This window comes from Rhynchophorus ferrugineus, unplaced genomic scaffold (assembly GCF_030347505.1).
Source record: "Rhynchophorus ferrugineus isolate W39M unplaced genomic scaffold, kcgeb_rfMv2 rfM1, whole genome shotgun sequence".
NCBI classification, from domain to species: Eukaryota; Metazoa; Arthropoda; class Insecta; order Coleoptera; family Curculionidae; genus Rhynchophorus; species Rhynchophorus ferrugineus.
This window is the reverse complement of record NW_027472580.1, coordinates 86,669,620-86,692,559: the sequence shown is the minus strand read 5'-3', so window position 1 is coordinate 86,692,559 and position 22,940 is coordinate 86,669,620. Positions and strand designations below refer to the sequence as shown.

Genomic DNA, 22,940 nt, shown 5'->3' with positions numbered 1-22,940 from the left:
ACTGTTTGGCGACAGCATTGGGATACACTAATAATCTTTCAGAGTAGTTTGCACGTTTTTGTTATATTTGTTGGTGGTGTTTCTGTATTAATTTCAGTTATAAGTCGTCATTTTAGCGAAATAACTGTCTAGTTTCTCTCTAAATAGTGGCCAGTTGGTTTTAATATTATGTATAGAAGATGGTTTTATTTTGCTGATAATGTTTGAGTTGACTGTTATAATAACTGGCGACTAATCAGATGAGAGATCAAAACACGATTCAACTTATCAAAACATCTAAGTACATACATTTTTAACTTCATAGGGTTTTCTATGTCTATACACCTATTCGATGGTTGATTCGTACTACTTATTAGTAAATTCAAACTGTGTAAGGACTAGGTTTTTCTCTCTAATACTTACTACCTAAAAAATAAATCCAAAAATAAAATAATAAAAAATTGAAAAATTAAATAATATACTTTTTTCACATTTCTTGATTAAAATGTCCCCTTAAGAATTAAGATATTTTGCATTCTCACCAATGTATATTCTAATCAAAATACATAGTTCTTTATATACCAAATGTACGCCCTATACAACAAAACATTTATAGCGCCTTGACTGATAATTTGATGAAACATTTTATACTAACCATTTAGTATAACATTTTTCCTTTTTACAATTTTACCAAAGCTTTATCTGAACACTTAATAATAAATAAGTAGGCACCTTAACATCTTAAGTGGAATTTATTTGAACATGACAAGCTAGAAGGACTTCCCTCCTATTTATCAAGTTATGACTAACTAAATTAAATATATTATTGACTAGATATTGTCAACTCATACTTTTCTTGTCCATACACCAAACTGGAAAGATATATAATGAAAGATATGATATATAGATATCTAGATAGATATATAGACCACATAATGAAAAACTTCTGACCCTTACCTTTTGATTAATTTTACTTGAATTATTTCTTATTTAAACATTAATCTTATTTTAGTCTTTTATATTTATATATTTTAACCACTGTTTTGTGTTAAATACTTTTTTCTTTGGATCATTATATGGTTTTTATCATCTTACTTTTTGTTTGCTTCCCCCAGACTTTATTTAAACAGTCTCCAATGAAGACATTCAAAAACCATAATCATAATGTAACAATACAATAAATTCGTTTGTCTCTAAACTATGTTAGTTACTTGTTGATTGGTACAACAAAATGTTTCAAAATCTTGTTTTCTGTTCAAAAAATGATCTTCCAATGGACAATCTTTAAATATAGTGTAGGACTTGTCCCTTTAATTTAAACATAATGGACTTTAATTTTAATTAAGAATTGTCTACCGAAACTTCGTTCTACTTTTAGAGAGAAGGCTTTGATTATCTCCAATTGCCGCTTGCTCCTCCGCCGTACCGGAATTTATTAAAACGCTTTTAACTTTAATAAGGAAAGTGAAATATTTGACTTCGCCAAGATTCCGCGTTATTTTAGCTTAACATCCCAGTCGAAATTGATTTTTCCCCGGGTCTGCCGAAACTTTCGACCATTCTCGAATACGCTACTTAAAAGGGAATTATTAATTTTTTAATATATCGCCACTATAATCGCTTATTTATAAAGGGGAAGTGAACCGAGGCCTCGGAAAATTACGGGTTTCCTTTTTTTCCTGTTTATTGTCTGCAAACTTCCCGTTCAGTATATATTAATAAATTCTGGAGGTTCCCTTCATACCAAGTAAGTAATATTACAAGAAATTAATTTCACTTTTGTATATTGCATAAACTACGGTGATGTTAGATAGGATGGTGTAGTTAGATAACATGGATGATTGGGCTATAGCTACTTCTACAAGGATGTTCATTTTAAATATTGAACTTTTAACTTTGCTTTAAATGAAAAATATTTCCATTATTTTCTGCAACATTTTCCCATCTTTATGGTTACATCGCGATAATCAGAAAGCCCTATATCCGGTGAGTATGCTGGTTGTAACAGGACCAACGGTGTATCTTTCATAATTATTGCATAAGTTCTGGCAGACCTACTTCTGTTACTTGCTATAGCTGGTTATTACACAATACACAACTTACAACAATACGTCTTTGGACATGATCAGTTGCCATCGATAGACATTTACAGTAACACTTTCCCTCGGTGTTTGTAGTACATAATACACTACACTGTTCATCAGATTCTAAGTTGTCTAAAAGTTCTGTGAGGGTTTAAACTAGGTTATCGTAAAATAAATTTTACAGTTTATTGCCTCTATTGTGTTTGTTTATTAAACATTCTTGCCAAGCTCTTTCACACCGATTTTGAAAACTTTTTAAACTAAAATCCACAATTGATATGATGGAGCTCTATGAGAAAATCACCATTAGTTTGATTATTTTAGATAGATAAATGTCAAAGCCTTCGAACAGTTATGTTAGATTGTTTACTTCGCAATTTTACCGCATCTAATATATATACCAATAAAGAACAAAATGTAAATCTTATATAATAATAATTAGAGTTACTCTTAAAATTATAGATAGCATAGACGTAAAAATTAAGGAAACAATATTTTCCAGGATGTTCATACTCTAGATTGGACGGAATTCAAGGAAATACCAGCAAATATAACAGCCATCCGTCTGATAGATCCCAACAGTGATTCATTGAAGAACATAAAGAAGATATGGAGAGTGGATTCGGCAAACATAAAGGTATTTATCCGATTTTGATATAAAAACCTCAGCATGTATTCGCCAGGTTATTCAGCTATCGTTATTTCATTGTAAATTCATTTGTCACTGTTATAATATTTGTAGCTTGTAGATTAATATTTCTGTGGTTATATTTAATAAGCAAGTAAATGAATAAATAATAGATAGCTTGTCTTATATAATAATATAATTCTTTTATAATGTTATAGAATATATATTAACTTAATTAAATTAATTCGGCACTAAAAAATATTACAGTATATATTCAACATACATATTTTTCATTTAAATACTATACAGAACATATAGGTTCTATACATCTGCTAGGTTATTAATGATATTATTCTTAATGCTGTCTATAATGATAGTTGATATTGTAAAAATATGTCACAAGAAATCTGTTAGAGTCACAGTTGAGAATTCTGTAGTGCGGTTAATTCTAGGTCTAAATAACAGGGAGTTGCTAGAAAGCTCTTAACGGAACATGTTATAAATTGTAAAATATTCTCCAATAAAGAAATATTGTTTTGATACAATATGTTTTGATATAATATGTTGATGGCTTACATTTTAATATATTATTTTCACATAAACAACTGATGATTATTTATATAAATATGTATAAATATTTTTTTATTAATTTCATCCTACATTAGATATGATTAGTACAATCTTAATTTACAAATTAATTTATTACTACATTTCTGTTATACTTGCATTAATAAACCAGCAAGGCTAATACGGGATTAAGACATCAATATGTATATCCTAAATTAAAATAAAACTAATCTACTTAAGCTAATGTTAATAATATACCTATACACTAAACAAGTTCATGTGGTTTGGTTCGCTTCAATCTTCTAATTTCCAGCGTGTTGTCCAGCAACTGCATTGCTTGCACATTGCTGTTATTTAGCAAACTTATTTCATATTTTAAGGCGAAATCATGGATTACTTCGTGTATCCATTTGATTTTGCAGCTCTTCGTTGGTTACGTACAGATAAGCATTGGTAATTAATTGTCGAACACATTTTTTTTTTGACAGTTTTTTTTATCCAACATAATTCCCATCAAGGATGATACACTGATTATAGCCACCCTCCAACTTTTCGATACCATTTTTGTAGTACGTTTTGTCCTTTGCTTCAAAATAATCCTCAGTTTCGGAGATCACCTCTTCATTCGACGAAAATGTCTTCCCAGCGAGCATTCTTTTTGATCTGAGAACAGGAAATAGTCGCTGGGGGCCAGATCTGGGGAAGGCGGTAGATAAGGAAGCAATTCGAAGTCCATTTCATGGATTTTAGCCATCGTTTTCACTGACTTGTGACACAGTGCATTGTCTTGGTGAAGCAGCACTTACTTTTTCTTCAAATACGGCGATATTTCGGCGATTTCGTCCTGCAAACGGTCAAATAACGCTAAGTAATAGTCGCTTTTGATAGTGTTTCCTTTTTCAAGGTAGACAATGAAAACTATTCCGTGCGCATCCCAAAATACAGACGCCATAACCTTGCCAGCCGACTATTGCGTTTTCCCACAATTTCATTCAATTTGAATTTACGATCATTCAAACTCATTTTGTGAATTTTTTTAATGTTTTCGTCGGTAATAACCTCTTTTGGGCGTCCACTGCATTCACCGGCTTCGGTGTTCATTTCACCACATCTAAACTTAACATACCAATACTTGATGGTTGATTGTTCTGCGGCAATGTCCGGAAACTCGGCGTCAAGCCAAGTTTTTGCTTCATCTGCATTTTTTCCCTTCAAAAGCAATATTTTATCAATACGCGAAATTCCTTTTTATCCATGTTTTCCAGTAGCTGTCAAATTTATACACGCACCTTCTGAGGGTTAGGGCTAACTAGAAACCGTATGGATTTAATTCTAGTAGCGCCATCTATGTGTCAGGCTGGGGACTTTTCAATTTACATGTTATCTCGGGTTTAATCGTAGCTGCACAAAAATGGCAAGTCAGCTCAGGCGAGATAACTTATAGTTGGTGCCATAGTAAAGAACGCAAACTACCAGATATCTCGTAGTTGCCAGTCAATCTGATAATCTTCCATTAAGCCTGTGAAAAACGCCAATTTAATGCTCAAACGATCGGTTTCATATTTTATAACATTGCGTATTGCAATTCCACTAATTTAAAATGTGCCGAGCAAACGCGAGTTCCAAACACGAGACTTATCCCGGATCAGAGGTCCCGTATTACCGTCCCCCTCACGCCACCACCCGCCGATCCCGACGGCGAATATAAATCAAGCGAGCGGCGGTCACGTCCGAAACAATGGAAAACGGACCCCCGACGACCGTTTGCCGAAACTAAATGAGTTTAATTTGGTAGGACCGAAGAGAGGACCGGACCCTTTGGTCATCTGGAAAGGTAATCAATAAAATTGGCTAGCACGTTCGGATTTCGACCGGTGCGCGTCCACGTACGCGACCTGGAGGACCTGTTGTTTGAATAAATGTCCAGACGCCAAAAAAATATGACCCCGATAGGTATTTATTTAATGGTAAAAAACACGAGAGTACTTGATACAATTTCGTCTGTTTTTAATCCTACTTTACAAAGTTTCAGAACTCGTTCTTAACACCTATTTACGATATATATATATATATATATATATATATATATATATATATATATATATATATATAAATAGATATAGTCTATTCAAAGTTTTTTTAATAATGCGTCATGGATATTTGTGACGTCGAAACATTGTAATGTTGCCGCATTAACTCTGAGTTTTAGTTCATTTTGTCCCTAACGTATAAGAAAATTCTATTCTAACTAAAATAATTAAACAAAACTACTGTCATCAAATATGATATATTTTAACATTATGGCACATCTAGTGCATATATTATCGAAGGACTTAAAATTAGTAGGATAGTTAAGTTTGTAGGTTAGGATTGCCTTTCATTGTATTTAAATTGAACACTTTTGATTTTGAAGTATGACTTTAATTGAAATAAAATCATGATTTCAATAATTGCAATATAGCTCCCTCTGTTTTGTCAGAAAAAAAACCATTTATTAGATATTAATGTTCAATTTATATTCATAATATGACATATTACATTTATGGGAAGAAATTAAATACATTGGATCCATGCAAATCTATATTTTAAATATTCAAATATACATTATTACATTATTACTACATATATTTCAAAAGCAAAGCAAAATTTAAAATTAAATATAAATATAAATAATTTCTAAGTTTCATATTAAATTATACAATTTACCCAAGATAGATATAAACGATTATCTTTGTATTTATGCGATGTTGAGTAAAGGCAACTAGACAACTTTGAATGGATTCAAACCAAATCACTATCTAATCTATATAGATAAATATGAATCTCCGAAATATTTATATAAAAATTTAACAGCTTATTTGATAAATTGGCAAATATTGAGAGATTAAGGATTTTCTTAAATTAGTTTAAATCAAAATAGTGATCAAGGTCAAGCCTATGGAGGTAAGAAGGTATGTTAAGCTATATTTTTAGATGCAGCACAAGCCTTTGCTAAAGTATGAGTCGAGTAACTTGACTCGAGTAAATATCTATCACAGAAAACTGGAAAATAAAATATATTTAACAAATAAATTGAACCGACTTCAAAAAATAAATAAGGAACTAAAAATTAAAAAATAATCAAACTTAGATTTTTAACACAAAAAAAAACATTTCAAAATCAAATATGTACATAATAATCGTTATAATAACTAAACAAAAATTTAAAAAAAAACTTTTTAAACAATCTACTACACGTATTTTATATTCTACTATATAGACACAATTTAGTTTAATACCTACCTAAACCTATTTATCTATCTACAATATTATTTTAACTACAACCAACTAACTACTTTGAAGTCGATGCCGAACCCAAACGGTTATATTAATTTAGATTTGTTTTGTTAGTAATTTAATTTTTTTATATGTTACAAAATTATACTATCATTTTTTAACATCTATTTTAAAGTCTCCGTTTACCAACTATGGGTTTATCTCGACTGGACCTAAAGTTTAACGTGTGTTCCGAACCATGGTCCTCAGCATTAAGCCTACCGACTGGCGAGTGACCAAGTTTAGAAATCATCCCAGAAGACATCCAGTCTTACCCAGCCTGGTTACTGGCGTAACTGGGATCATTTTCCTTGTCGGATTTTACACTCTCGCCTAGAACAATCACAAATTTTAAACCATCGCAAACATAAATTTACGAGCATGCCCCAGCAGGATTCAAACTCGAGGCTATCACAACAGTAGGAGGATCGTCCCATCGATTTTACCACCACGCCACCAAGCCGGCATATTATTATTTTTGAATAACATACAGAAATTAGTGTCCTCCCCGGGAATCGAACTCGTGACTTCCGTTTGGAAGCTAAATGCTTTAACTAACAACTGCTCCTATGGTTAAAAAGCAAACTAAATGGCTTTTGTACTGAACAACTTCCGATTTTCGGTCACATAAGCTCAGCAATAACATTATAAACAAATATCTGATTATTTTAGATAAAAAATATGTGAAAACTTTGTACGTGCCTTTGATATTTAAGACTTTCTCTCGATTTCCCCCCTTCCCCCAACCCATCCTGACTTGGTTCCAATGGGACCACCTCCAAAAAAGCACTCTTTCGAATAGAAAAGAACTCGGCGAACATACATTAAAAAATATACATATACAGCCGAACATAGAACCTCCTCCTTTTTCGGTTGGCTTATTAAAACAGAATCAATATAAAAATGTTAAAATGTATGAGATTAATACTGAGAATAATCTGATGTTCAACAGAAGAGCTCTATTACGCCACCATTATAAAATAAAATAATATTTATAAAATACTAGCGACCCGCCCCGGCTTCGCACGGGTGCAATGCTGATACTAAATTAAATACACTACAGAAAAAATATGAATGTTGTATATAAAAACATAGCGGCCCGCTCCGACTTTGCACGGGCATAAAATATATATGCCTATGTCACTCAATGAAAACATGATTAAAATCGATCCAGTATTTTTGGTTCATTCATTACTGCCCTTGGCCTGCATGCATTAAATTTGGAGTAAAACAATTCCTCTTCCCGTATACTTACTCTGAAGATTTCCTGCTATCTTTGGAATATCTAAATTCATACAATTTTTATTACATTACACATTTTTAAACGCAAATTTTAAATTTGTAATATCTCCGAAAATATTTGTTTAATTTACATGCTGTAAGGAACCATATTGATCTATATTAATTGCACACTGTATTTAATGTACTTAATTCGATAAGGATTAATGCCGTATTGCTTAAAATAGCTTGGTAAATAAGCCATTTTCTCACGTAAAAAGTAAACAATAAAAATGGTTAATGTGGGTTATCCCTAAAAGATAAACATATACCATCGCGGACTTTTTTGTAGGCCTTTTTATGGTGTACAATACTGTAGTACATTAATTTGATCTAACTCGTAGGGTTAGGCAGCGTTTTTGCTAATTGCTAAATAAGCCTAAAAAAATAGGTTAATTTACGACATCACGTTAGAAACCTCTAAAATTAGCAATGTTGCCTTAGTATATTATGCATGTATTATACATATAAACCTTCCTCTTGAATCACTCTATCTACTGAAAAAAACCACATCAAAATCCGTTGCGTAGTTTTAAAGATTTAAGCGCACATAGGGATATAGGGACAGAAAAGGTGACTTTGTTTTATACTATGTAGTGATATAAATAATATTTCTTATTTGAATATAAAGTAGAAACCTTTATATATTTATTAACAAAATTCAAATAAAATAGATGCTTTTTAAAAAATATTATGTTGTTTTATTTTACTGGATCACCAGTTTATTTTAATCCGTGTCAAAATGTACCCATAATTGGTAACAACACGCAGTTTTTATTTAGTTGTTAATATTTCAAGTTCAGTCACCAGAGGACGAAATTGATGAATATGTCGGTTGGCCGATTATTTTTTAAATTTCTTCATAAATTTGTATTCCCCACATATTTCAATTTACCACACCATGAATATAAGAAAAACAGAATAATTTGCTAAATTTTTGAGCGATATTGTAATATTTCTGTATTTTTATTCACCCGTTAATTACTATTATTTATATAGCAAGCTCATATGTCTCTATGTATCACCGGTTATGATAAATTCAATGAACATCAGAATTATGCGATTCAACTAAAACATTTGTTAATGAAATTGTTTTCGGAAAAAAATACATCTTTGGGGAGAACGCCATTTATCAGAAAAAATCAAGCGAACAAACCTGTGCGAAATGTTTAAACCGTGTGCAATCTTCCTTATGCTAATCTCCTTCACCATTTTAATGTTTTCGTTGCTGAAGGCGGTTTCAGGCCGTGTAGAACCAGGTTTGTTTTTGACGATCTTTTAGCCGTCCTTGAACGTTTTGTACCGTTTACTCGTGTGGTACCGTGTGTATTCTTTATAACATACTTTTTTGTCTCACGTTTTAACGAAAGTTTTTTTCCCAACTCAAAATACATTTTTCATATTTTTAATAATTAACAAACTCACTGTTACAAGCCCTTCATATATATAATATGGCAATTCGGAAAGGCCTTCCCATATTATGTAGGCCTATACATTAATTTTAAAGGATTTCAAATTAGGATTATATATTGTGTTACTTAGTATACAATCGCATCGGTTTTCTTCGCATTTTGTAGAAAGTTTTGCTTTTTTACTTCAGTTTAAAAAAAAGGCGTCTAAAATTCATCGAATACTGTGTCCAGTTTATGGCAACCATGCTTGATCGATTTCAACATGTGAATACTATTGTCGACGTTTTAAAAATGATAATTTTAACACCGAAGACAAGACATGACCGCGAAGACAAGGATTTGAAGTCGTTACTCGACGATTACATCAATGGATATTCCTATCCATTATAATTGATGTGTTTGAACCGAACACTGCGCGAAGAACGCCCATCCATGGACAATAATTTGACGAAAACATATAGTACCGATTGTTTACGATAAATAATCAAATTAAAAACAATCCTTTAGAACTAGCTATAGGCCTGAATATAGTATTTTCTAATTTATCCGAAATTCTAATCCTGAAAATCAATTATCAGAATACATTTTTATTCAATACAAGTTTAAGCTTAGTTAAACATGTTTTATATTTAACCCTATATACTCCCTTTTCCAGATATTTCCTTGCCGGCATAATATAAATAGTAAAGGATCTCAACTTAATATTCATAACTCCAAGTATCTCTCCACCTTCGAGCTCTTATTTATTACCATACTGACACACTTCTTTGTAACCTGGCACACTTTAATTACCATAAATTACATAACAGGCGAATCCGTAATATTACGAGGATTTAAAAGCAAAATAAAAACCAAGAGCGGCAAGAAGTCTACTCATTAATACTGAGCAGAGTTTAAAACTTGGAAACTGGATTTCCTTCTTTAGTGCTAAAAGCTTTTGAAATATTCCTCGGCTGATTCTAGTTTATGGACAGGCTGTTTTCCAGATATTTCTCAATATTAAATTGCGCTGTTAAACATCCAACTGAACTTTCATTTTATTTTCATATTCAAATTAATTATGACAAATATTTAGTTTTGTTAAGTTTGTTAATGATTGTTTCTTTGAGTATTATTTGCTGTATATTCATTATTTCAAAATTATTACGTTATGTACTCATACATGCACCATATTTGAGTATTGAGAATAGGAATATTTTATTATTATTATTATTATTATTCTTGTTGGTGCAACAATAAGCATTTTTTATAATATTATATACATGACCTCTAGAAATTCACTTCACTAAGTGATTTCCTATGTAAAATATTATATAAAGTTACTAGTCTTATTAAAATGATATTCTAAAGTCTATAAATGTGTTATAACCAGATTGGATGGTGTTAAACCTTTTGATTTATACTATATACATACTTCAGTATCACGTCGCACATTTAGCTGATTAACGAGCATATTGGGCATATGCCGCGTTGCATCACTTCATTAGAGACATGATACGAAGTACTGACAATGGTACGCAACATTTTTCTTTGGAACCATTGTATGATTTTGCAAACAGTACCCCATAGTTGAATTGCATATGAACAAATAGGCTTAAGTATTGATTCGTATAGCAATACCTTGTTATCTGATGATAACTTGGATATCTAAGTAGTTTTCGTTTAGCAAATAGATGTTTCTTCCAGATTAGGCATCGGTCTAGATGCATAGCAACATGTTTAGCATCCTCAGCTTGGTGAAGTTGGTAATTATTGGTATTCACTGGTGGCATGTATTCACATGTTCTTCTACAGAGAGTGAATGTTGCATGGATAGGTTTTACTTTATTTTCTTTAACACTCCATGTCTTCAGACTCAATTGTATTTTATCAAGGCGTACTTGGGGGCTCTTTGATGCTGTTATTTTATCTTCCTGAGACTCCTGAATATATTTCATGTAATTCAGTTGTGATCATCGTCTTGTTTTATAGTATTATCAGGTAAGATTTTACTGACTGAAAATGTAGATGAGGGAAAAGCTTCTTTAATCCATCAACCCTGTGTACCATAACTTATCTAAGATCTGAGGTATGTCTTAAATGGAGATAAACAATATCTTTTGGCAATTAGGTCCATATTTATTTTGCTTACAAGTCTATGCGCTTGTTCTATGATCCCGAGCTTATTACGAACCAAAATTGCTATTTTAAAATAATACTTCTTTTTATACTGTATTATTATGCCTCTTTATGTATAATTTCTCAACTTATATAACTTATGGAATGGTAGGAGGTGACACCTTCTGGTGAATTATTATTATTTTTGCTACTTCCCAAATAATATAAATGATGAATGATGAATGAAAATAATGTATTCATAATGTTGCCTTATAAAACAGGTCAAACAAAGTCCCCGGCCTCACACATCGATGGCGCTACTAGAATTAGATCCATATGTGTTTTAGTTAGAACTAACTCTCAAAAGATGCATGTATAAATTTGCTTGTTAATAATCTTACACCCTCCTCTAATAATTTGTGTATTGTAATACTGAATATTGAGGAATCGAATGTTCAATCAACTCAAATTTTCTTACGAGTATATGTAAAAAATTTCATCAATATTTAGCTGTGAAAAAGATTTGTTCATACCGGATAATGCTAAGTTTTACAAAAGTTCCACTGAAAAAACGCGAAGGGAAGTGTATTGATCTTCATGTATAATACTTCATGTACATGTGTTCTTCATATACGAAACAATAAAGCCATTTTCGTTGAAAAGTAATTGTTTTCATTATTAGACTCAAAATATAAATAAAGCAACACAAACTATAGCAACGTATTAATTATTTCTACACATCCCTACAAAACTATTACAAAAAACACTCTAAATACGCTTAGACATTTCCTCTATTAAAAATAATCTACCCTATGTTATAATTTGAGTACTCTGAAATAATTTTATATTAATAAATTATATCAATAATTTTTAAATGTATCTTAATGCAAATATAAACTTTTTATTTGTTGTCTTGTATTACATTATGCATTCTCAACACAAAGGTTGAGATGTATTGCTGTCGAGGAAGTTGGAGACGGTTGGAAGAGTTATATTAGGAAATTTACATTTAAAGTATCTTGTAATTGGTGTGTAAATTTAGGAACAAAGCGAGACAATGAGAAACGAATTGCACTTAGTGTCACAATTGTTTTAGGGCACATGATTATTTGTCGATGCGAAAATATTTTTTCATTGAATATTTAAGATTTTTAGGACCTTACGATGGTTAAGAAATTTTTTGAGATGTGAAAAGAGTTCGGTGTGAAACAGTTCGGACTTTAATCCGGAGCACTTTAATCTGCATAGATAGTGTTTGTTAATTATGAAATTAATCATCTACAACTAGTTAGAAATTAAATATATAAAAAATCAAGTAAATTTTTATAATATACATTCTCTAAATATATAGAATTGATATAAATCTTTTGGATTAAAACATTTGAAGATAATCTAAATCCTAAACTACTTCAGACATGTTTCTAGGAAATAGTTATCAAAAACAGTTCCCATTGAATGTAAACTATATCCGATATATTATAACATTCCACGCATGAAGGTATGTGAAATTTAGTATGGCTAAAGTTTATATAGGGAAGAAGAGAATATAATTAAATAGATTAAATAAAATACAAGTTACACATAAACGGGCAATCACACCTACCTGTCAATTCAACTTCAAATTCATGCTTATTTTACGCGGTATATTCCAACAAACAAGAAATGCTTCCTCTTTTGTTGTTAGACGTGTTGTTGCAATTTTATATGAAAAATAAGTCACTGAAACTGTTATTAAACAATTTTGTTTAATTATAAACAACAGTATTTAAATTTTACTATTGAAAATTATGTATTACTATTCATTATACCAGTGTTGTTGTAGATAATAAGATCAAAAATTACTATAAATAGTATAAAACCACAGAGAGTTTATTTAGAATTTTAGTTTTTAGTAATGGCAAATTAATGTAGCCGCCGATATATGTATAAATATATAGTTGTGTTTTGTTTAGTATCAATCTTTTATATATATGATCAGTACTCTTGCTTTGGACTGGGTCTTTCCTCCTTTTTGAAATATTTTTCAGATGTATTTAACCCAAGTTCGCTTAAATAGCCTTCTAGTTTTACTCCTTTCTATCCTTGTTTCCCGTAGTCTCTTGTCATGTCTTGTGTGCTCCATACACTGTAAGCGTACCCACCAACTGATTTATTTGCTTTCTTTGTATCCTTCCACTGATTCTATATTGAAATATTTTCTTATTTCTTTACTGTCCATCCTCTTCCACCTTTGTTAGACCTCTAACTCTTACTGCTTGGTTTACTTTTATTCATTGTTATTCCGTATTCTTTAGTATCATATTCCATTTTCATCCAATTACAATCTTCAATTTATATAGTATAAAATATATTTATATTAAAACGATAAATACATTTTCAAAAAATTTAATGACTATAACTGATTTACTTATTGACGAAAACAGGGGACCTGTAGACGTGAAATTTAGCACAGTTAAAACTTATATCTAGGAAGAATTTTTAGGACTAAAATGTGTTATATGCGCTACAAATAAATATATAACAATAAAATAAAACACGCCCACATCAAGCAACCGTCAATAGCTCTCAAATCGGTGACACAAAATATATAAACAAATATTTTAGGCTCCGGCCGACGCGCTGCAAGCTCCAACTTTTTAGTAGTATTAAATTTTGATTCAGTTCAGGTTTCTCTATTAATTATGTTTATTAACAAAGCACTAACCAAATATTGGAGGTAATAAAAACCTTAATTTTGCATCAAGAATTAAAATGCATGCTGCAAAGAATATTAACAATAAAATAGCTTCATAGAATTTTAATTTCTGTTTTGGTGGTAGTTATTAATTGCTATATAGGACATAAGACAAAGTAGAAAGCAGTAAATAAACGAAATAAGGCAAATAAAAGATTATTTACCTGTAAGGGTAAGATAGAAAAGGGTGAGAGTGGAATAAATAAGCAAAGAACGAAGCAAATATTTAAATTATTTGAAAATTTAGGTTTAATTTATTATTTAATTATTACATTGTTACTAGTCGTTTCCAACTAACCTACAATTTGTCTTTATGATAACTTAAATCTAGGTATATAACTAGGAGGACCCATCGGCCCTATCTCAGTCTCTGATGAGGTATGTTTATACATGTCACTGCTGTATTTTTGTTACTTCTTCACTATTTTCTCCGACAGCCATAATCGCAATATCATCAGCAAATTTAGCCATGGTAATATTCTCCATTTGTGGTATATAACAAGTGTAGAGTAGATAAAGCATTGGCTCCAGTAGACTTCCTTGTGGTACACCTGCTTCTTTTATAGTAGAGTAATCTTCTTCTTGTTTAACTCTAAACATTCTGGCTGTAATTAACAAGGCCTTCACGCCAAACCTTTGTTAAGGCTTGTGGCTTGGATGTACCAAGAATATAGCTGAGCATACTTTTTTACTTTCGTAGGATTTTTCAATAACATCTGTCGTTCTTCGAACCTTGTCAATTATTGAATGTTTCTTAATAAACCCAAACTGGTGTGTTGGAATGTTCTTTCTATGATAAGTTTTATTATTTTCAACATAATTTTTTTAAAATCCTTAGATATTACTGACAGCAGTAATAAAAGTCTATAGGTTTTTATTTCGTTTGGTGACTTTCCAGGTTTTGGAATCATTATAATTTCCGCCATCTTCAAATGCATGGGACATGTTTTAATCTAAATGATGTATTGATCAAGTTGGTGAGTTTTAATACTCCTGTTATAGAGAAATTTTGATAAAAGATTGAAACTATATGAAATGAAATACTGAAAATATGCAGCAGTTAAAATGAAATTAACTACATAATTTGCATAGATGGAACACATAGGACAAATAGAAGAAATTCTAAATTATTATGAGTAAGTTTTAAAAAAAATTTAATTTAACAATCTAAGCATTGATAAATATTAAGGTGTTTAATGACTAATGCAATAAGATTCATGACTATATGATATATTATTGACTGAAATTTGTATCAATTATTTTGATTATTTACTTTAGAGACCTAAGTTATTAAAAATAGTTAATTTAATTATTGTACAAACTTTTAACATACATTTCCAAATTTTAAAAAATAAATTACCTAATTGTTTTCATTGTTGTTTTAATATACATCCTAAAAAAAATTGTATTACTTGAATTATTATTTCATATTAATGTTTATAATTTAGAAACAAAGAGAGATCTTGTATATTTATATTCGAAGTTGTGATTATATATTATATTATATATTCGATTTTGTATATTTATATCCGATTTAGTGAGTGCTTTGAAGTTGTGACACTGAAAATAATCTTTCTTATGATACCTTGTTATGACGTTTTGTGGTGTAATAATTTAAACTTATCAGTGCTTTGATGATTAATGAATCTTTATTAGCTCTTGCCGTAGTTATATTAATATACTTTAGTATACAGACATTTATTATTTAAAATAATGTTATGTATCAAATATATTGAAAACATATAAATACAATGAAAACAATCTTCTGTAACATATACATTTTCAATTATTCTATTTACTATGTTATGGGAGAAACATGCTTAATTTAATAAATTGTGGTTGAATTTCGACACAGAGCTCAGAGCACAGTATATTATTAGCTTCATTGATAACAAGTGAATACCAACCATTACCCAATAATTAACGTTTAGAACAAATTTTAGCCATTTCAACCATCATTTTTAGAATTAACACCAATTAAAATATTTAAACTATCTCAACTTGTTGAGTTCTCTTCAGGTTATGTTAATGAACCAAAAACATAGCGCAAACAAAAACTACTAGTTCCCATTGCAACTCTCACAATGACCCGTTCCTTCTCTCTCGCATATTAATCGCTTTCCGAGCGCATGAACGTCGAAAGGCAAAGTTCGCCATTCAAATCGCTAATTAGAAGTTTTACGTTCCAGACCAGTACGGCTCTGCTCTACGACGCGTTAAACGTTTTCATTACCGCTTTCCGGGATATGGCGACAAAGGAGGATCCGATAATAAGGCCACTCGACTGCGAAGGCTCCCAATCTTCCGACCACGGGACCAGAATCGCCGAACTCGTTAGAAAGGTAACAGTGTTTTTAAGGAAAGAAAAAAGAAAAACACCATATCCGTGTTTTGTTTCTCTTTTTTCTTTATCAAAGTTTGAGATAGATACTTGATTGTTTTCATTTTCACCGAAGAAATAATATATACTGTATTTATAGAATGATTACACTCAGTCACTCAATTACTATCCATTTTTTTTGCGGCAATGATATTTTATACGTAAACTTATTTCAAGAATCTTATGTTCATTCTAAAGCTCCTCAAATTTTCAATGCTCTTTTTGGAAGAACCATTAGAAACTTATATTATTTCAGAAAAATTGGTACAATATTTGTGCAATTGGGACCTCTTTCTACGGGTTTTCCTGCGATTTCGCATATTTCCTTCATATTTCCCTTCGTAGATTAACTTTTCATCATCAGTCACAATACACTATAAAATATTCTTTTTTCCCATGGATATCAATGAAACTACGATGTTAAAACGGTTAGAAATGGTATTTTTAGTTAATTCGTGTGGTAAACATATTCTCCTTTAGGGATTTTTCCCATTAACTGCTATACCGTTGTATAAGATGTTCTTGGAGAGTTGCCGGGTATTACAATTGAATATCTTCTAACTTGTTTGGTCTTCCGGTCTATTCTTTGTCACCACCAATAATTTTTTAAAAGTGTTTCATAGCCTTTGGCAGCATTTTTAGTCAATTCGTGTGATAAACATATTATCCTTTAGGATTTTCCCCATCAACTACCAAGCTGTTGCATAAAAAGTTCTTGGATAGTTGCTGCGTTATACAATTGAATATCTTCTAACTTGTTGGGCCTTCCAGTCTATTCTTTGTCAACATCAATAATTTTTTAAAAGTGCTTGATGACCTTTGGCAGCGGTTATATTTAAGTCAAACAACAAAAGTAATAAATGTCATAAATGTAATTTAAGAGTAATTAACTAAACTGTTACTTGTTAAACTTAACAGTTATTTATATTAATAGTTCGCATTTTCACCAACAGATATCGCTGATAAAATTAAATTAAACCCATAAATAGACTTTGGGCGTATTGAACGGCTATTCAATTTTTTTCCCTTAAACAACTCTCCAAACACGACTCTAAATCAGTGTTAGAAAACTAATTTAAAAAGAATTAACATATGTTCAAATGGACAACACACGTAATATTGTAGACATGTTACATGCTGATATGTTCAAAATGTCTGTTATCTCATGAAATTTTATATTACGTTTCCTAAAACTATTTTGTGACTATTATTATTTTTAATATTTTTCGGAACAACTGACGATTTTGGGCGACTACAATATTCAGCATCATTTGTAATATTGATGGTTTTTGCAATAATTGATTTCCATAGTGTGGGGTGTCTGTTAAAGTTCGACAATATTTTCCCCATCAAGAAACAATATTCTCTAGACATAACAAAACCTGTCACATTAAAATCACTGTAACTTGTAAATTAACGGTTTTCCTATATTTAGGCCAATTTTTAATGCTCTATTTTGACCTCCTTGGCTGACTTTTTTCAGGTAACTGCTATGAAATTTTAAGATATTAAGTTATGACAATTAAGTCCTTTATTGCATTTCCCGCCCTTTATTTTAGGTTTTCGAATTGTATGTTTAAGTGTGGATCTACATGAGCCTAACTTATTACTACCCTCTGAGTCATAACGTATTTTTATAGAGACTAGTATTCTGGTTGATATAGTAGAGCTGAATTCCACATGACCAAATAGGCTTGAGTATAGACTCATACAGCAACAGCCCTCAAATAATGGTTCACAAAACTAAATAAATATAATAAATTAATGTAATTATATGATATCGATATATTGTATGAATTACACGGTCAATTTTAAACACTTCAGTTTAACTTCTATTGACTTCTTTTTCTCTATTCTTAAACTTTACAGTTTTCTTTTAACAGTTTCTGTAACTTTACAAATTTCAGCCACTGAAAGGAAGCAAGAAGATATTACCAGGTCCCCTTACCGGTCCAATCCATTTCGATGCGACTGGACAGAGAATCAACTTCGATCTGCAGATCATCGAAATCTCCAAGAAGGAAGTGGGATTCCGAGTGACAGGTGCTTGGAACTCGATGAAGCCGAACATGATCCAGTATGCTGTCACACAAGAGGAACGCGAAAAAGAACTTCAGAAGGAAATTCAACAGAAAAATTTCAGAGTAGTCTCCAAGTACGGTAAAATATTTCAGTTTGTTGATTTTCTATATTGTTTCCATTTATATGCTCATCCTCAGTCACAACACAAGTGCCACGTTAAACACATATCGATTATCAAGTTCTAGATTTCGTCTCTTTCATCGGAGCTACATAATATTGGCCAAATTTGCCTTGGCCTTTTGATTTTAAGGTTTTGAAACCATATAGAAGCACTTTATCTACGTATTTATTAAGGGAACGTAACATACCACTACAAAGTAACGAAAGATGGAAAAAATGGTCACTGTATCAGTACCTATTATTTAGATCCATCCTAGTTCCCAATCAATCTCAATTAATCAATTGATCAACCACTTTAAATCTTCTGAAGACATGTTCAGTGTCTGTACAATAATTTCTAGTGATTATGGTGTAGTTTTTCATCACCCTTAGCATGCTTCCTTTGGAGCCTCTATGGACAATTTTACAGAAACCAATTCACTTGCAAACAATTGTTTTTCAACTAATTCTATTAAATGGTAACTACTTAACTGGTACACTGCAGACTATTAAGAAATAAATAGAGAGACTGCCCATTTCAATTCAATCATCATATATGGTGCCATATGTATGGTGGATGATATCTGTAACAAGACAGCAACTTAATGGGTTCTTGGAGTATAGAAATAAATATTATTCAAGTATATAAAAGTATTCAAACATTAGTCAAAAGTGGGCAAAGCAAGGGTACTAAAGTTTATATTGACAATATGAATTTCGAATAAATTAATTAATTCAGAATTATTGCATAAGTATTATGAAAGAAAATCTCACTTATTGTATATTAATCAAAATATTTTCCATTATTTTCTCCAACTTTTTGCCGTCTTTCTGGCAACTTGGCCTTATTGTTTCGAAAGAAGAATGTTGATTTAGCGGTGTTTTAATTATTGAGCCCAATTTTGAAGCTCTATGCCTACTGAGCTATGGTTTATCGATCTGAACAAGTGCTTTTGCTATGTATAGCCAAGAAATATCTTGCAAAAGGATGACTTTTCGTCTGTTACTAACCGTTGCCGATCTTTCAAGAATAAGTCGCTCAATTTATTGAAATGACGTTGATAGGCAACTTTAGTGTAATAGTTCCAACCGATTTTACTAGCACGTAATACACTATATGTTAACTTGCTGATTACTCCTTATGTACAGTAACACTTTTTGGCCCTGCTAAGCTAAGTGTAAGTTTTTTTGAGAATTTGAACTAGTTTGTCGTCTTATAAGTGTTCCAAATCATTGTCTTCTACCTTTTTGGCCTTCCTTTATCATTAACATCAAAAAATCACTTTCAAATCATTAAAACCAAAACCTACAATTGCTATTTGACGTAGCAGTACCATCATAAGTTTGTTAAAATGTCTGGCAGACTTCGGCAACATATTCCTTCATACAAAAGCAGTAAAAGCAAAGACACAATTTTGAGCGTACAATGATTAGTATATGTAGATACTGAATAAGTTAATAATACTAAATGGCCTCTTATTTTAGGTAAATAAATGTCAAAACCATTAAAGTTAGTAGTTAGTTTAGGTTGTCTAACAATACTTTATATTGATACTTGATACAAAAAAACATGCATGTACCTAACATAAACGAATATCTTCATATTGATTCTTATAGATAAATGTTTGCTGTCAGTCTCAACAATTGTTCTATGTACACATTCATTTTGAATGCCACATACACTTTTCTAACATTATATTAAGACTATTTGTTTGGTAACTACCGGAACTTATTTAGAATTTCAACAAATAAATAAAACTTTACAACAGAACCAAAAAGATAACGATAAGAATAATGAAAATATCGCATATCCTGACCATGAGTTGATCCAACACTTGCTGTCCATTAATCACCGACCAGTACTTTATCAATCATGAAGTTGTCTATAGAGAAATGCGAAGCTGCACGTTAGTTTCACGTTTCCACCTTTACGGGGAGAAAATGTCAGCTGCACCAGCAACGGCGTGTACCCCGCCAGAAAAATAGAACGTTAGAAGCGGCATTGAGACGACACGTCGGAAAATAGACGGGAAATGGGGTCGATCCTTTGTCGATGCCACGTCTGTGCTTGTGGAACTTCCAGATATCACCCGAGAGTTTATTTGAAACCGCTTTGATCCTATTCACGCTAATTCTTTTTTGATATTATTACCTTTAATACAAACCTTAAGAAATATATTTACGAAAAATACCAGAAACTTCGGAACATAAATATAATAAATAAAAAGTATAAAAAACAAAGATTTATCTTTTAATAATAGTGGAAATGTGAGAAAGTTTCAAGTTATCTCGTCTTTCAAATAATTTATTGACAATATTTTTTTTTTCTTGGCTCTTTTTAACAATTTTCACCCATAGTGATGAAATAATGCGCATTAAACGGTTGCGTTATCTTAATACTTCTTAAAGTAACATTCAAATGCGCTTGGTTCATTGTTAGAAAATGGCGAAACCATTTTACTTATACCTTTATCAAACAGAAAACGTTTCATCAAAAAAAACAAAAACAACTCACACTAGTTCTCTTTCAGTCGACAATCTTCTAAAACCATATTCAGTATATGTACAACTATTTTTGGTGGTAATGATGAAGTTTTTCATCGCCCTCGGCATGCATTGTCTTCAGAGCCTCTATGGGCATCTTATAGAAATTAGTCCATTTAAAAACAACTATTTTTGAAAAAGCACATCTACTTGATATAACATTATGAACTGATACACTACCGGTTACTATTAACAGTTAAATAAAGAAACTGGACTTTAAGTCAGTTAGGTTATTATTGCTGTTAATAATATTAATTACTCTTATAAAAAAAAAGTGATTTTGATTTAAACATAGCGCCGAAAAAAATGTTTAGTCGAGACTCTGATTAAATAGTGATGTAAAAATCTTTAAGAGTTCAAAAGATTGTGAAAAAAATAAAATTTGGACAAAAAATTAAAAAAAAATTAAATGGAAATAATGAAATAAATTTTAATGTTCACTATTCCACACTAAAATAAAATTTAATGAAGAACAAATGTTTGAATAAATGTAATGTTGAAGGAATAAAAGTAAAATCGAAAACGAATCGAATTAAAAATATTTTTAAAAAAAATATAACGGCCACGTAAAATACACTTTGTTGCACGTACCCTTCATTCACGAGACCAAACCAAATTTTGCGAAAGATCACGTCGGGGTCACCAATCTGAGGTAAGTTATATGGCTCGATGAATGGAGGTAAAACGAAATGAAACAGTGGTGTTTACATTATGTGACCGTTATTTATTGAAGTTATATAAAAATGTGGAATATACAAAATAGATAAAACGGATAGGAGCGGTGTTACCTAGTGACGAGGATTGGGCAGTCGATGGTGGCACGTCTAAACCAAACGATGGTCGGGTACTGAATGATAGAAAATACCCATCAAAAAACATCCCAGATAAACGTCTAGGGGTTGCCAGCTATTCGTTATCGTGTTCTACTTGTCGCTGCTGGCACCCCGCCAGCGTTCAACATCTGGGATTATATTTCTTCGTACTTTGTTGACTGTTATTCCACGATGTAAAATTCGAAATGCTTCAAGGTCGCTACACATTAAATGACTACCAGCTTTTGAACAACTATATTTATCAAGTAAATAACATACTTTTTATACTAAATTGCTGGAAAAAATGCATAATTTCTTTTAATTTTAACATCAATCATGGACCATTAAGATGATAACATGGCTTATTTAATATATAAATGAGTAATTTGCCTATAACCAAATAAAATTGTAGTATTTCATATTCTTTCCTGTAGGCAAACTAACATTGACAATGTATTTTTAGCTTTTATTACTATTGTGCTTCCAACTTTGTTTAGTGTTTGTATCCCACATGTGATTAAACTTACCTACCAAAGAGGAATTAAAATACTATAAAGTTTTTATCTAATCATTAATATTCTTTACAAATTAATGTACCTATTGCCTGTAATATTCGGTTAGTGTTATACTGCGAAATTAGTTTACTAACGAAACCTGAAATTAACATTAATTTTACTACTAATACCAATAAAATTCGTAGAAAAAAATGAATAACCTTTACAAATACGTTTAGTCTCTGATATATTTTATATACAGTCACGTTTTTAATCGCTAAATATACCTTCTGGTCAAGTGGATACATATAATTTGTTATCCCTACAAAAAAAGTATAATGTAAGTTACTACAAGTTACTACAATAATCTTAATAGATTTGTGTCCCAAATTACCATTACTTCTTAATAGATTCACCAATACTGGTATAACCCAA

The 22,940-nt window shown here is 31.1% G+C and overlaps 1 protein-coding gene across 2 annotated transcripts in view; it reads left to right on the top strand.

Moving 5' to 3' along the window:
• Positions 1-22,940, top strand: part of LOC143200926 (glutamate receptor ionotropic, kainate 2) — an 80,270-nt gene that overhangs the window by 31,996 nt on the left and 25,334 nt on the right. For both annotated transcript variants that reach the window (XM_076411725.1, XM_076411732.1), the window contains 3 exons: positions 2,566-2,700; positions 16,284-16,436; positions 18,382-18,629. In XM_076411725.1, coding sequence (XP_076267840.1) covers positions 2,566-2,700; positions 16,284-16,436; positions 18,382-18,629 — 536 coding nt within the window. The remainder of the gene's footprint in view (positions 1-2,565; positions 2,701-16,283; positions 16,437-18,381; positions 18,630-22,940) is intronic.